This window comes from Diabrotica undecimpunctata, chromosome 3 (genome assembly GCF_040954645.1).
Source record: "Diabrotica undecimpunctata isolate CICGRU chromosome 3, icDiaUnde3, whole genome shotgun sequence".
Classification (NCBI taxonomy): Eukaryota; Metazoa; Arthropoda; class Insecta; order Coleoptera; family Chrysomelidae; genus Diabrotica; species Diabrotica undecimpunctata.
Genome location: NC_092805.1, coordinates 43416377 through 43433081, shown reverse-complemented (window position 1 = coordinate 43433081; position 16705 = coordinate 43416377). Strand labels below are relative to the sequence as shown.

The 16705-nt window shown below is 32.8% G+C and overlaps 2 protein-coding genes across 5 annotated transcripts in view; one reads left to right on the top strand and one right to left on the bottom strand.

Annotated features, from left to right (window-relative positions):
- Positions 1-13294, top strand: part of LOC140436748 (fatty acid-binding protein-like) — a 78580-nt gene extending 65286 nt beyond the window's left edge. For all 4 annotated transcript variants that reach the window (XM_072525814.1, XM_072525817.1, XM_072525816.1 and 1 more), the window contains exons 3-5: positions 459-628; positions 10036-10140; positions 13184-13294. In XM_072525814.1, the coding sequence (XP_072381915.1) occupies positions 459-628; positions 10036-10140; positions 13184-13240 (332 nt within the window). In that variant the 3' untranslated portion in view covers positions 13241-13294. The remainder of the gene's footprint in view (positions 1-458; positions 629-10035; positions 10141-13183) is intronic.
- Positions 1-16705, bottom strand: part of LOC140436747 (synaptic plasticity regulator PANTS) — a 145315-nt gene that overhangs the window by 42169 nt on the left and 86441 nt on the right. The gene's annotated exons all lie outside the window — the stretch shown is intronic.

Sequence of the window (16705 nt, the reverse complement as noted above, 5' to 3'; positions counted from 1 at the left end):
GCTCAATTATGGTGTGACATGGCATTATGTTTATGGGTATGCACAAAGTTAGTGGTGATTACTGCCGAACTTTAAACCCCATATTAGAGAAAATTTCATCTTCATTCAAGATCATAGCCGCCCGCATATGATTTCTTGCGTAACTGATTTTTTTAAGCAATATGGAACTACCATCTACTATTGGAATACTGGAAGTCCTATTGAACATATGTGAAACATGCTAGGGAGCAAACTAAGGTAAACAATTTCGGTTATTCAAAACACTGATATAGTGAACTGCTCTTATTGAAATAGGGAGAATATGTCTCAAGAATGATCAATAACATCATAAGAATTCAGATAGTTGCAGTTATACGGGCTTGTGGGGTCATATAAAATTTTGAAAAAAAAATACGTGAAGAAAAAAGAAGACATGGAATTTTAGCATATTTTTAAGTTTAAATATTTTTTATTTTTAGGCGTGCCCTATATTCCAAGAAAAATGATGTGCTCGTCACGGCCGACATTGGAAATTAAGAAAGAGAATGATGAATGGACAATTTCGGTGTCTACACTGTTAAGAACAAATGTTACAACGTTCAAACTTGGTGAAGAATATGAAGAACATATGCCTGGTGGAGTGCTTAAGGTTAGTATACTTATTTTATTTATTTATGTTAACTTGGATAATTTGTTAACATCCATAACACGTTTCTCTGGCTGAACTTTTCAGTAATAAAAATTGTTAATTTGTAGCCATTATTTGTTTAATGCTCTCCTATAACCTTCTTTTCTTCTAATAACTAATAAGAAGGTAAATCTGAGAGAATTATAGAGAGATATTATAAGGTAAGTGTGTTTGTTTTTTTACTATGTATGCATATTGGTTTTTTAGAGGTTTTTTCTATCCTTTTATTCTTAAACCAATCTTCTCATAGGTAAAGTGTCGGATTTTCCTCGTCCCTCGACAAAGGACTAGGTGGCGCCCTTTATTTTCCCCTTTTGTTTAGTACCAAATTCCCTCATTTTTATTGGTACATTTCAATTCAAATTTTTTAAATATACCTCCATCCCAAATCTATTGGCCCACGTCCCAAAGCTCACCGTTGTGTCCTTTAAAACATCTAAGCGCCATTTTGCGAAGTGAACTAACTTGCATCTAGATGTTCTTCTCTTTCCATCCCCCACTTCCCATCCAGAGTTACGTTACAGCCTGCCTCTATGTGAGTAATTATAAAGAGCACTGAATTCCGTTTATGTAATTCGTATTTCTTGAAATAACTTAGAACCAATTTTATTAAGGATTAGTTTTAGAGGAGTTTGTCAGCTGAACTAGTAAAGACGATGGGTCGGTAACTCTCTGACTTGTCTGCAGGTTTTTCTGCTTTAAGGATAACTACTTTTTTGTTTTGTTTTGAACAGGTTTAGTAGGTTATCTGATTTAAATATATTGTATAAAATTTAGACAATCAAATCATGATGCAGAAAAATGTCAATAAAAATACATAGCTATAATTAGGCAACTTAACAGTCGCAATAAACCAAGAACAAAAACAAAACAGGGATTCAAAAAAATAAACGTGTCGGCAGGATTGATACGGGAGGATAGCCTCAGTCCGAATCTTTTTAACATGGACAAGATAATAGAAACCGTAAGATATGGATATGGGGGAATAAATACCTGGACGTAGAGAGCAAAATCTGGATATATAAAGCATGTTTAAGACCAGTATTATACTAACATACGCAGCGGAAACAAGAGCTGAAACGTCGCTTACAAAAAGATTGATGAGAACTACAAAAATGGATGTGTTAAGGATCATAAGTGGAATTTCTGTCAGAGATAAAATAAAGAATGAGATACTTTAAGAGAAACTGAAGTCCAGGATGTAGTGCACCACACCACAAACGGAGAGATTATGTCGACAGAATAGACCCATAAAGAATCGCTAAATGGGGAAAACACATAAACTCAATACAAAAAAAAATGGGAAGACCCCCGAAGAGGTGACAAGACAGCTGGACCTCAACAGCACAAGAGTTGGGATAATAGAATAAACAGGACCATGTCTTACAACAAGGACAACAACTGACAACTATGTGTGAGGCGATTACAATATTAGTTAATACTACTACTCCTCTCAAATTGATCAAACCGTTTGAGTTTGGGATTTTATCCTTTATTGCGTGAACTCTCCAATTATAAGATATTTGCACTATTGCGGAAACAAAGTAATAAAAAGTATTTAAGATTTTTATGTAACTCCTTACTATTGATTGATGTTTATGCCCATTTATTTCATAATAATTATATTCATTAATGCACTAAATATCTTAGAGTAATATTTAATTGTAAAAATGTTTGATTTTGATTTTTTTTATATTATTTTTAATGGGTCCATATATTTATATATTGATATTACATGTGAGTCATCTAATGCAATATTTATTTATGTCGTTGTTAAAATATCTATTTATGTATTGTATCATTATTGCATTGGATTTGGGATTTCCAATGACAATAAGTAAGTCTGAGTCACTTTATGTAACTAAAGGCGTAGCCACAGCGGATAATTATAACTTTGTGTTTGGAAAAGGAGTTTTTAAAAATTATTTTATTTACTTTTTGAAAATACAAGTTTACAAAAGTTAACAAACAAAAGTTATGAAGCAAAAGTTAAGTTGCAAAAGTTATATTAATTGAAATGTCCCTCTATTTATAATATTGTATTGCGTAGTTTCTATTGTCCTACAATGTGCAGATTCTGTGGAATCCAGTGGCGTAACTCCTCCCTCACTGAGTCCGAAAAATAACGGAGTTATTTTTGGGATGCTGGTTTTTGGAATCTTCTTCAATGCCGGAATCTTCTTGTAATTCTATATCATGCTCGTTCCGTTGTTTTGATCTTTTTTGTTTAATAATATACAGAATGATCAAGATTAGAATAACTGCTATGACTGAGGTGGTCACCAATGGAGTCGTATGCAAAGGAATATTTGTTCCTCTAATTGGTACTAATTGTTTGGCCATATTATTAATTGCGTAAAGATTTTTAAAGTCAATTTTGGTAATATTATGGCTCTGGAATTTTTGTATATTTTCTGTGGAGAAATATTTTATTTTTAGTAAAATTAGAGCTTTCCCTCTATGAATTTTGATATTGTTACTGAATTTCAGTTGGTTGATTATCACTTCACAATCTTCTGGTATACTGATGAGAGATGGACTGTGTACTTCGAAAATTTGGTCTCTCTTGCACTTTGATTGGACTCGTTCTGATGTCGATGGCATTATCAATACTTCATTATTAGTTACTTGTTCGATAATGGATTCTTGAAGAGTGACTTCTGTGGTAAAACATTGGGTTGAACTTTGACCATTGAGGAAACGCAAGGTGCAATTGTCTTGTAGTATGGTATCTTCTTTGCAATAATATGTTTCTTCTGAAATGGGACATTCTTCTTTCTGTAGGTGCGTCTCGTCAGAGGTTCGTGCCAAATAAGGGTATGTGGGAGTGAACATCTTGTTCTTTTGAATTATTGGGTAAATATGGTAAAAATCAAGGACATTTGGTTTTAGGATAGGAATGTGAGTAGCAAAGATCAATTTTGAACTTAAAAAAGTTACTTGTGTCCCTAATACATCGAGCAAAAAGACAAAAGAGGGAATCTAATCGTTATGAAAAGGAGACCAAAAAAGTGGCCTCTGATGGCGGACATATCCGGAAATGCGAATGCGCCAAATTTAAATTTCATGACACTTCACAATAATAATACAGTGGTGTAGGGGTTCTAATTTATCTATTTATTTGTTATATTACATAATATTAATATTACATAATAATAATATATAATGCACTTAAAATACTTTTTTTAACACTAGAACACAATAAAGTTTTAATTAAATAATAACAATAATAGTCTAAAATGTGAAACAACTGTTAAAAAACTTCAATAGAAAATACAAATAATCTTTCATGTGACAGTTGGGACAAACAATAACATCAGCAATAACATAACCCAACTAAATTTGATTTCTTAAACAAGGAAAGAGTCTCTCTTTCCTTGTTTAATGTGGCCTCTCAAGATGGCACTTCCAGTCTAACCATATTTTTGCCCCCGCTACCTTTACATTCCCTCTTTTGTCTTTTTGCTCGATGCCCTAATAGCATGTAAGTAATATGTTAAAATATTTATAAATTTTGGAATTTGAGAAGGTTGGTAGATACTGTGCAAATATTTAATCATATCCTGAATTTCCTGACTCGAAATAATTGAACTATGTAAAATGTTTAATTTTGAAAACATAATTCCATTTGCTATATTTTCAATAAAATCTATCATATTCTGACAATCTAAATTTATCTGACTTATGGTACCTTGAAAAGTAATATAATTTCCCAAACTGTTTATAGTACTTTGAATTTCTAATTGGAACTTCTGTAAGTTATGTTGCAGTTTTTCTTGGTTTTGCCAAAGTATTTCTAGAGATTTGTTGTAATGATCAATTAGTTTTCTATATAAAGATATTTGTAAGTTCGTTTCATGAATAATCTGTTTCTGATTATTTTCTAGTACTTCTATTGCTTTATCATATCTATCTCCGTCTCCTGAATCTAAATTTCCAAATAAGTATTTATTAACTTTACCTAGGCCATCAATTAGGCCTCTTTTTGATCGAATATGGGGATACATGTTTTCTAATTTTTTCTCTAATGTATTAATTAAAACTTCTGTTCTTTCTAACATGTTTTCTGCCAATCCATGATATGAAATAGGATTTGAGGCATTAACTTTCACTACATTAGTTTTTATTATTTGAAAATTAACTTTAAGAGATTCTACTAGTCTAACTATTTCTTTTAAGTTTATATAATGGATAAATGTATGTTTACTATAAATTAATCTACATATGCCTAATTTAATTGGGAGCGTAGGTTCGTATCCTACTGACTGCGCCAATTATAACTTTGTGTTTTGAAAAGGAGTTTTTAAAAATTATTTTGTTTACTTTTTGAAAATACAAGTTTACAAAAGTTAACAAACAAAAGTTAAGTTGCAAAAGTTATATTAATTGAAATGTCCCTCTATTTATAATATTGTATTGCGTAGTTTCTATTGTCCTACAATGTGCAGATTCTGTGGAATCCAGTGGCGTAACTGGATGCCGTGGAACCCACACTAACTTTCGAGTGGCGCAAAAATTGGAATCGTTCACTTCTATTTTAGAAACAACTAATTCGTTAACATTTTGAGTAATATTAAATAAACGAGATATTAAACTAAAAAGTAAAATCGTAAAAAGGGAAAATTCTCGGGAGTTGCTCTATACCATGTAGTTAAAAAACTCGAACATCGAAGTAAAACACTTCTGTTTTAATAAATTGGTATTTATTAATTAAAATTTAATTTAAAAATCCAAAAGGATTAGGGTAAATCGGGGGAATTCTGCGCACCTAAGGTAAAATACTTACAAAAGATTTCCTATGTGCATACAAACTTCCATAATTTAACTCCTGAAACTTGTATCTATTGGGAACGTTATTCCCATAAAAAATAGGATTAAAGTTTAACGGATTTTGACGAAAAAAATTTACTTTAAAAAACTATCATTGCGCGGTATTCCCCCAAGTACGGGGTAATTCTGCGCAGAATTAAATAAATCTTTATTCGAAGAAAAATTTATTGTAATAAAGCAAATATTGTAAACAAAACAGATTTCTTAAAGACAAAATTAAAAAAAAAACATTAAAGAGATAATTTTACTTTCTGACTGTCTTTCGTTCGACCTTGGCACACATATCGCATGTATAATTAACTGCTGAGACCCAACCACTACATTCTGAATGAGCCCAATTCGAACACATTACACAACGGTACCAAATTTCTTTGTCTCGTCCGAATTCACCGTACACCAAACACGCCTCATTTTCTAATGTTAGATCTACATCATCCAGTGGCGCACCCGGGGGGGGGGGGGGTTAAAATCCCCCAGGGCCCTATTCCGACACTGTTACTCACACATTTTAAGGCTCAAAATGGAGGTAGCATCATAAGAAAAATTTCGGTGACCAAACCAAACCTCCCCCCAGAGGCAAATTCTAGGTGCGCTCCTGACATGATCTAATTCATCATGATGGGGGTTAAAATCCCCCAGGGCCCTATTCCGACACTGTTACTCACACATTTTAAGGACTCAAAATGGAGGTAGCATCATAAGAAAAATTTCGGTGACCAAACCAAACACCCCCCCCCCCCCAGAGGCAAATTCTAGGTGCGCTACTGACATCATCTAATTCATCATCATCCTCAAAGCTTACTCTCATCATAACTTTTAGACTCAGAATCATCAAAATGTAAGTTTCTAACTCCAGCTTTCTTGCGTACAGGTCGTTTCTTTGCTTTAGTAGTTTTCCTAGGGTTCCTGTTGTTATTTTTTCGGTTTCATTTTTTTTTTTGGCCTCTTCAAGCTTTTTTCTTAATATTTCTCTTTTCTTGTTTTATTTCTAATTGCGTTTTTAGTGGCGTGGAAGTGAACATTTCTGAGTGTTGTTTTTGCACGTGATTTGGAACTTTTCTTTATAAATTTGGAAGGAAGAGGAGCTAGATTTTCAATGGGTATACTAGACTGAGTTTTAGTATTTCCTGACGTTCCAGGCTGGGGTGCAGCTTGCAGGTTTGATTTTAATTTGGCATTATAAGATGGAGTCTTTTGCATAGTTTCATTACATCTCGATGGTCCCAGTTGGGGTTAGGTATTTCTAGGTGGAGTTCTCTGTATAGTTTCATCACATCTCGATGGTCCCGGTTGGGGTTCGGTATTTCTCGGTGGAGTTCTCTGCAGAGTTTCGTCACATCTCGACTGATCCCTGACCCTGTCATCATTGGTTACGTCGGTTTCTAAGTCCATTACAACGTACATATCTGAAACTTCAGTGTGATATATTAAGCTGAAATCATCTTCAGAGAATTTATTAGGATCTATGGGCCATATTCCAGCAGCACGGAACCCGGATATTCCTTTGTCCATCGTGGCAACTCTCAGGTATGCTCTGTTAAAAATGGAAGCAAGTTCAAAATGTGTGATCTTTTCATGATTATGAGTTCTCAGATACAAGTCGCACTCACGATTAAAAGCATTCTTTAGGGGCCCAAAAAAAGTTAGGTCAAGAGGTTGAAACCTGTGTGAGGTATGAGGGGGAAGTGAAACCATAACAATTCCGAGTGATCTGCAGTAAGTATAAATCTCCAAAGAAATGTGACTCCCATGGTTATCTAATATGACAAGCACTGGATCTTCTATCGAGGCCTTTATATGCTGACAAAAATGTTTTATCCAGTCGAAAAATAACTCGTATACAACCGTTTTTTGAACATCTGTAGATTGCTCCAATTGGGCCTCCTCTCATTAATTGTGGATTCATACATATTCGAGGGAATATGAACATAGGAGGGACAAACTGTCCTGAAACATTTACAGCGCATACTATGGTAACATTTTTCCCTCTTTCCCAAAATATTACGGATCCTACTTGTTTTTGACCTTTTGGTGCCAAAATTTTTGATGGTTTCTGGACCGTAGAAATGCCCGTTTCATCTACATTAAAAATTTGACTCTCAGGAAATTTGAACTTTTCCATAACTGTGAGCAGATTGTTAAAAAATCGTTCAACCTCATCTTTATTGAATGCAGAAATGCGGTTTTGACAGTACCTTCGGGTTTTCTAACACTAATGTCTGGATGACGCTTTAAACAGAGTTCTAGCCAATCTTCACCAGCTATCTTCTTTATCGAGTCGAAACGGTGTTTTATTTTATTCTCTTCAGCAAACTGGTATGCTAAACGCCTTAGTTCTGATGGTGTGACTCCAAAAAAACATATTCGCCAACTTTTTAACATGGTTGGCTATGGTGGATTCATGTTCATCATTATAAATTGGTTTCCTGCCAAGTTTTATTTTTTTATGGCTATTGTATTTTAGCTTGTCACGTAGAGTGGATTCTGGAATATTGAATAATCGACCTACTTCTCATATTTTTCGCCCAGATCGTATAGCAGTGATCGCAGCTTTTAGTTCATCTTCTGTCCATTTTGATCTTTCAGTTTTCCGAACATAAGCACGGGGCATTTTGGAATCTAAAATGCAATAAAAACACTATATCAGCAAAAATTCTTACACGGGGTAATACCGGCAGCACGAAATTACCCCGACACAGCTGCGCGGTATTCCCCCTAAGTGAGTAACCTAACTTAACTTATCACTGTTCGTTAATGACTAAATAAAATGCATTATTTTTATACGTGAAATTATCTATACATATAAAGCAAAATATTCACTGAATAGTTTTAATGAAAATTAATAACAAAAGCACTTACCGCTTGTTAAAGATTAGTCGAAAATTACGTCAAAGTCTTGAAAAATAAACAATATGTGACCTTGTCTAAACCAATACTACGAATGCAGTCATATTACAAACATGTGGTCGGCTAGCAAATACGAGACGGCGCACTGTGTTGAATGTTGCAATACTTACAACCATGCTTGAACTTATTAAATTATATGGCAGTACATACTCAAAAAAGTTTTCTACATTAATTTTAATTTTAATTTCAGCATGTTTGTAACTTCTCTATTTGGTAGTTTTACTAGTGTTTGTTCCCATGTATTGTAGAACGATTCGATGTCTTCATCTTGAGCTTCGTTGTTTTGGGGAATACACTTTTGCGAAATTCAGCAGACACGACTAGCATTCAATTTTATATATTTGTCGTTTCACGAGATTTATGTTTAAGTACTTGAATACTGTTGTTTTGTATTTCTAATTATAAAATGTCTATTTTTATGTAAAATATTTTATTTTTGTTTTTTCAGTACCTACCTTGGTAAAGTATTTTTTCACTATAGATAAATTAAGTGTAATGGTTAAGAATTAATAAAAATATGAAACATTCTCTAAAGCGGGCGACATATTAGATCTCCGCATGCGGGACAACATCGGTAACGTCTACATCTCGTTTTATTACGTTGTAAAGTTATCTTGTTTTGAGTTCCGTAGATTCAGCAAATATATCGTTATCGTCGAGGAATATTCAAAACTTCAAAACATTTCTACTTTTTTTTTTGAACGTATAAAACGCCGTCTACACTCTCGATCGAAGTTCTTCGGACGAAGTGTCGCAGTGAAGTTAATCGAGGCGAGGTGACTCTCTACATACTCGTGAAGTCGACAAGTCGAGTAATGTAGTGTGACACTGCGTATTCGAACTTCGGGCCTTTGACTTCGACGCGAAAAACCGACACAGAACGGAAGTAGAACAAAGCGAAGCGAAGTCGCATGAAGTACCTGTCTACACTCTCGTATTCGCTGAACTTCGCTCAACTTCGCGAGTAGTATAGTGGCCGCTTTAGATTAGGTTGCAGTTACTGGTATCAACTTGAATGTATAAATTGTACTATTTACTTTTCTATCTTTAAGACGGTAGATATATCTATCTTTTATTTTTCCATGTACCTATTAATGTTAATATTTTTTTGAAGCTATTTCCTTGTGGCGTCTTAATGAAAATTACTATTTTTATTGGGAGTAAGCCACAATTTAAGTTTAAAATAAGTTAACTATTAATGTTAGTTAATAATTGTCACAAGTGGAATTAACGGGATATACCTAATTTTTGAGTGTAATATTTCCTCCGTTATTTTTCAGTTGTTTTGAAGAGTAGTTTCTCAGTACTTTCGGCATTATTAGAAATTATTATCAAAGTTTTTTTCTTAAAATGTATATTTATTAATACGTTTTCCCACTCGAATATCTTAAAAGCATGTTCTCAGATGGCCGTGAACAAATCTGATTATTTTGTATCGCTTTGTTTAACACCTATTTCAATATTTAGGTTCTTATTTGTATAGAGGCTTATAATCGTGGTTGCGTTTTTGTAGATGTTATAAATGACTTGGGAATATGTGCTGTCCATTCTGCATTCATTTATTACCAGTATTATATTATAAAAACGATAAATATAAAAAACATGAGTTCTTATTTAATGTTTCTTTTCAGAATATCACCACATTGGAAGGTGAGAAACTTATTACAAAATCGTTAGGGCCAGGAGATGTTAAAGCGACACGTGAATATGAGTTTACTGATGGGGAATGCGTTATCGTAAGTTTTGTATTTTATATTTGTATTTCGATTGGTGTTCATACACAAGCACCAATCTTTAAGGTATGCAGATGACTTGGATTTGATCGCGAGAATATCAGCAGCAAATGGGAAAACCACAAAGAGGCTAGAAAGAGCAGCAAGAAAAATAGGATTAGAAGTAAATATGGACAAAACAAGATATACCGAATATGGAATATCTAGCTCATATAATTTACAACTAAGAACGATATAGCCTGCTCCAAATCATACAACAAAGCAATGAGAAGAGGTGCATGAAGAATAACGATGTCCTGACTGTACAACCTAGACAAAAAGAAAATAAGTGATGAATTCGACCGTTACTTGATGGAAGTTCATTTTATCTAACAATAAAACGCTGAAAACTGTTAACATTTAGAACGTTGGTTCTTAGATCACGCAAAATGTTTATCCCTATGTTGAATTTAGAACGCGAATTAAACAATCGAGAGCAATATTTAAAAAATGCAGAATTATATGGTGTAAAATCGTGGATTTAAAATTAGGTTTCATGACAAGACTTGAAGCATTTGAAACGTTGAAACAAAAGTTTATAAGAAGTTTAAAACTTCCATGGATCAACACATAATAAATAAAGAAGTTTTAGGAAAATCACAGAGAAAGAGCTTATTTACTACGGTGTAAGGAAGAATAATATAAGATACGCAGATGATATAATCTTACTTGTAGAAAGCTGAGCTGAAATATAAAAACAATGGTAACACAGCTAGAAGAAAAAAAACCAAAGAGATAGGTCTAAAGATGAATATGGAAAAAAAACAAAAGTGATGAGCTCAGTTGATAAAGAATATGGAAAAAAACAAAAGTGATGAGCTCAGTTGATAAATAAATCATAATAAACAACTAAAAACTGGAAAATTTGACCTAATACATTTATTTAGACCAAAAAAATAACAATAGGAAAAGAAAAATACAGATATCGAAGTAGGCAGAAGAGTGAGATTGGGGTGGGCAGCCTTTGTAAAATGAAATACATAATCTATACCAAAATTACCAAACAATAAGAACAAAACTATTCGATTAACGTTTATTGCTAGTGATATTTTACGGAACTCAAATCTGGACACTGTAGAAAATTATTTTTTCTACAATAGTTTGTTTAATAAATAAACAATAATAATTAAAATATTTAAACTTCCCGAGTAACTAAATTAAAGACCTACGATCAGCACGACATGCTTTCTTCCTGCTCTTTCGTATCTCCTGCGCCTGTCAGTTTTTTCAGAATCAATCTACTTTTTTTATTTTATTTTATTAAATAGTTAACTTAATACAGAAGAAATTACCAGTTTTTTGTACCAATCTTTTGGAAATAGCGGTTCGACAAATTGCAGGGTTGCCAGATATGCAGCTCAACTTTTTTGCTCTACACATCTGATTTGTTTAATTTTAAGAACACCTAATATGAACATTTGTGTATTTTAAGAACATTTTTGTATTTTATTATCATTTAAAAGGGTGATTTGTTGGCAATTCTCATGCAGCCATTTATTTATGATCATAAAATAAAATTATTTCTACCGGAAATCTCATTTTAATTATTCTATTTTCATTTTCTCTACAATATTACTAATCCGCAATTGTGCGACCTATTGGTCGCTGGTCCTTCGAAATTTATATTTCTACCAAATGTAGGAAGGTGAAAATATGGTTTTACAAATTATTATGGTAGGAGTTACCTAAGACAAAATTAAAAATGAACTGAACAACTCAGAGAGGGAACAAAAGTAACTGATGTTGCAGAAAGAATCACAAAGCCAAAATTGTGGACGATGTGGCACACATTGCAAGAATAAAAGACGAAATGGTTTTCTCATTGAGTTATTTCCTAGAAGAAAACTGCTTAGTTCCTGACTACCAATTTGGTTTTCGACAAAAACATGAAGACAGAGACAGAAGAACAGAGTTGTTAATATCATAAACCAGGATATACAGGAAAAGCGCTATTGTTCTGCAGTCTTCTTGGACATCACACAAGCTTTTGATAAAGTGTGGCATAAAGGTTTGCTGTACAAAATTAAACAACTACCATCTGAATACTATAGAATATTCAAATCCTACATAACATAGATATTTCCAGATAAAATACGGTACGTTAGTAACAGTATTGAGCCTATAAACTCGGGCGTACGGTACGCCGCGTACCTCAAGGTAGTGTGCTTGGTCCACTCTTATATCTGTTGTACACGGCCGACCTACCCACTTCTGATCAGTGTACCTTGGCCACATTTGCTAATGACATCGTATTCCTCTCGTCCCACACAAATTCGTTGGAAGCATCTAGAAGGTTACAAGTCCACTTCAGATGTGGCTATAAGAAGATGGCGAATCAGGGTCAATGAAAGTAAATCAAACCATGTAATTTTCAAGCTCTTTTCTGTGTCCGTAGTGATTTCAATCTAAGGCATCCTTTTCCTGCAGGTTTCCTTTACATATTCCCAATTCATTTTCACTTTCTCATAATTTTCGCATAATCCTCCTATCTCTTGCACGATCCCTCAATTCCTTGTTAAAGATCTCTTTTGGCAACCACACATTTAAATTTTTTCTCAAACTAATTTCAGCCTTTGACTTATTATATTTTGTAAGTCTCACAAACCTAGAGAAGCATAAATTCTTGTTAAATAAATGAATCGTTGTTTTTATGGACATATTTTTATTCTTTCAGATATTGTAGAGGTTGCACATCAGTCATTTACCTTCCTTAGTCTACTTTAGGATTTAATCTACTTAATCCACTCCTCCGTTCCTTATAATCACGCTTCCAAGGTATTGAAATTGCGCCACCTTTTCAAGACATATTAATTAAACTTCTTTTAATTTTTTTAATAAAGCAAAAAACGAATATTCAGAAAAACAAATAAATAAAATCTTTAGAGTACGTAAATGTCCATATCAGCTATTAAATCGAAAAATATTGGTTAAATTGTAATAAATGACATCATTTGTAGGTATATTTAATGTAGTTATTAAACAATAATTATATAATTTTCTTTTTCAGACCTACTCGAATGAAAAGAGCTCTAAAGTTGCAAAAAGATACTTCAAGAGGGTTTAAAATAGTTGTAAGAATACTTTTTTATTATTTAAAACCAATAAAGGTTGAAGCAAGCTTTATGTTTATTTTATGTACTTAACTTTTCTCTTATAAGAGTTCTGAAGAACATTTCATCGACCAGGTAAAGCCAAATGATATTTGGTTTTAAAAAGGTTTGTACAAAATGTACGTTTAAACGAAATGTAGGCAACTTACATTTCACTTAATATTTCCTTAGTACCTACCTAATCTCAAATTCAAAGTAGTGATTCTAAATGAATTTCATTATTTAGTTTTCAAAAGTTTTATGTTATTTATTAATTTCTTTAATATACACCAAACAAATGGTGATGGCCCAAAAGCTATTTTGTAAACAGTACCTAATCTTTCTATTTGTAAATACAAATCTATAGACGATTATACAATTTCAAAAACATTAAACCTTTAATGTATTGTTTCAAGGAGTTTTATTTTGCTTGTGTTAGTAGTGAATAATTGAAGACCCTGGTGCAAGAAGGGGATAAGTAACAATATGTAAATTTTACAGGAGAAGCAAAAAAAGATTTATTTTTTAATTTAAAATTTATGTTGTTCATGAAGGAGAGCCGAACTAATACAACAGCTATAAATGATTTTGCCGCCATTCTACAGCCAAACAACAATGCTATTAAGGAAAAAAAATTTTGGTGCAATAATAGGATTAAGTTTAAGCCTTTTTTGTACTGTAGTTTACAGCAGGTGGAAAAAGGGGATAAGTTACATTAAAACCCATTTTCAGAAGAAATATTTTATTATTAAATGTGAACTACTTATTATGAATATAAAATAAAGCAACGCAAAATTTAACAGAAAGTCTATTTCTTATACAAACAGGTATCCATTATAAACGTTTTAATAAAATAAAATTAATTAATCAGACTCATCATCGACAGAGCTATGTGTATCCGTGACATCTGAATCAACTTCTACCTCTTCTAATGTATCTTTGTCTGATTTAAGAGATTGATAAAAATACATTTCGTTCTTTCCGACATATTCATTAACTAACAACATAACATTTTGATATTTTGCATGCTTTATACGGAAAGTATTTTCGTAACATTTTGACATTAAAGGTAAATTTGGTTTTGAGTTATTTTTACGCATGGTAAAATATGTAAAGAAAGGGGCACTAGCAGTCTGACTAACTTCAATGCCATTTAGTTTTTTGTGTATTTAAATACACGATATGTAGAAATAGTAAAGTTTCCTTTACAGACATTTCGGAACAGGAAGAAAATAATCTTTTAAACTTTCGATATAGTTATAGATTATGTCCTGAGTTACAGGAACAACAAACAAATTTTGGTGATGATTTAACTATATTCATATACTCCTGTGGTAAGAAAATCCTCTCAATGCATTTCTTCTTTTTTTCAATTATTCCGAAGTAGCGATCGCAGGGAAGGAAGCTGTCCCGGCTCAGGAAAACGATGAATTAGGTTATCAATTTTTCCCTCCTGACACAATGCAACTAAAAACCTAACCAAAGTATTATTTTTATTTTGCGCGCAACAATTATCGCTAAATAAATATGTTTTGACATTTGGATTTAAAATATTTTTAAAATAGTAATGTAAAAGGCTTAACACATCATTTTTTAGCAATACTTTCATCATACATAAAGAAATGTCCAGTCTTGTTTTTCGCAGAATGTATACAGAAGTTATGTACCCATAACTGCCTCAAATAAAAGGCATCTCCTGAAGGTACTTTCGGAAGGGGCATGTTCTGTTGGAAATCGAAGCACAAAACTTCAATTTCATCATTTTCTTGTGCTTCTTTTGACTTCTCTTTTAGCTCTTTGTAGAACACTTCAGATTTCCGAAGATGTACATTCTTTTGTAATTTGAATGATTTCTTTTCTTCTTCTGAATCAGCACACTTTATTTTATTGTTTAAAATATCACATTTTTTGCAAGTGTCCTTCAGTGCACCACCAAAACTAATATTAAAGTTAAAGTAAAAATCAACGATATTTTTGGTTTGTATGGAAGATGGTCTTGTTTTAATTTATGTATATCAGGTTCATACTTTTCCAAATATAAATCATACATAATGGAAATACTTAAATCACTTGACAAATATTTATCGTTTTTTTTTTTCGAGTATAATGGGAAATGCGTTTTGGAAAGGTGTTGATGTAATCGCGTACTTGCCCTCTTAAATCTTCGGGAATTAAATTAGGCCTACTTTAATGACGACCTCTTTTATCCTGATCAGGTGTAATGTTTGTAGACAGGTGGGTTGCGATGCGCTCCAGACGTTTTTTTCCTATACCATGAAAAAGGCACAATGCCATCTTGCAAACATTTAACTAAAAAGCACCTTTTCGTAACTGAAAAAAAAATTTTACCTTAAAAACTTCAAAAATACTCAAAAACGTCAGAGTTTTTTTAAAAGTTTGTAGATACACAAATTTTTTTTTGTAGCTATGTTTTATTGGCAGTGGTATTCTCAACGAACTGGTCAGTCAACGTGTGTTTTTATTTTTAATGTTTTATTAATCTAATTTTTTGTTTTTCCAGAAAAATTCTAACGGGATTCGAACCCGCGTCTATCGACGATTCTATCCTAACGACTGAGAACAGTGAGTCTCTCAGACAGCTAAGCTATCACCGCTGACAATAAACAAAATAAAATTAAGAATATTAAAAAAATATTACCTTATACTTATAGTTCCTTATTAATTTTGGGTGTCCTTCAATTATTTTGCACCGTCAAGTAATCTGCGAAACCTGTATCAAACTTGACAAATAAGAGTCTTATTTTTCTTGACTTGAAAGAGTATTAAAAACCGATATTATTTCCTGCTTTTAGGTTTCTGAAAGTTTTTCTATGCATTTCTTACTACATTTGCAATCATCGCCTTGTTTCCTTTCTGGTACCACTTTTCCCGTTGTCGTAGATTTATAAGCTTCACCTCAGCTCTTTTTATTTTCTGCACATTTCTTTTCCAGCTCTTGGGATCTCTTGTTTTCTTTCGTCTATGTTTATTATTTGCAGCCTCTTTATCAGGGGACTCCTTCTCTTCATATAAATTATTTTCAGATGCACCAGAATCATTCGAAGGCAGAAACTAGCTGCCTGAACTTTGAAATGGTTCACTATTTGAACTCATAATAATATCCTATGATCTAGTAATAATAAATAATCCTAGATATTTTACTAAACCGTACCTCTCGCACTATGTTAACTCTCCAACAGTTTTTCGGTGACTACGTGACTTAGATCGCGTTTGTGGCTCGTGCAGAAGAATATGCAAAACTTACTACGATAACTATATAACGGTTACCGTGACGCAGCAGTTTTGGAAACATGGCAAGAAGCATTGAATACTGCTACTCCTGCAACTTGGGTAAAAAGTATGCAGAAATATTAATAGAATGAAAAAGTTATGCATGAAACTAGCATCGAAGCAATTAACCCAGTCATCATTTACAATCT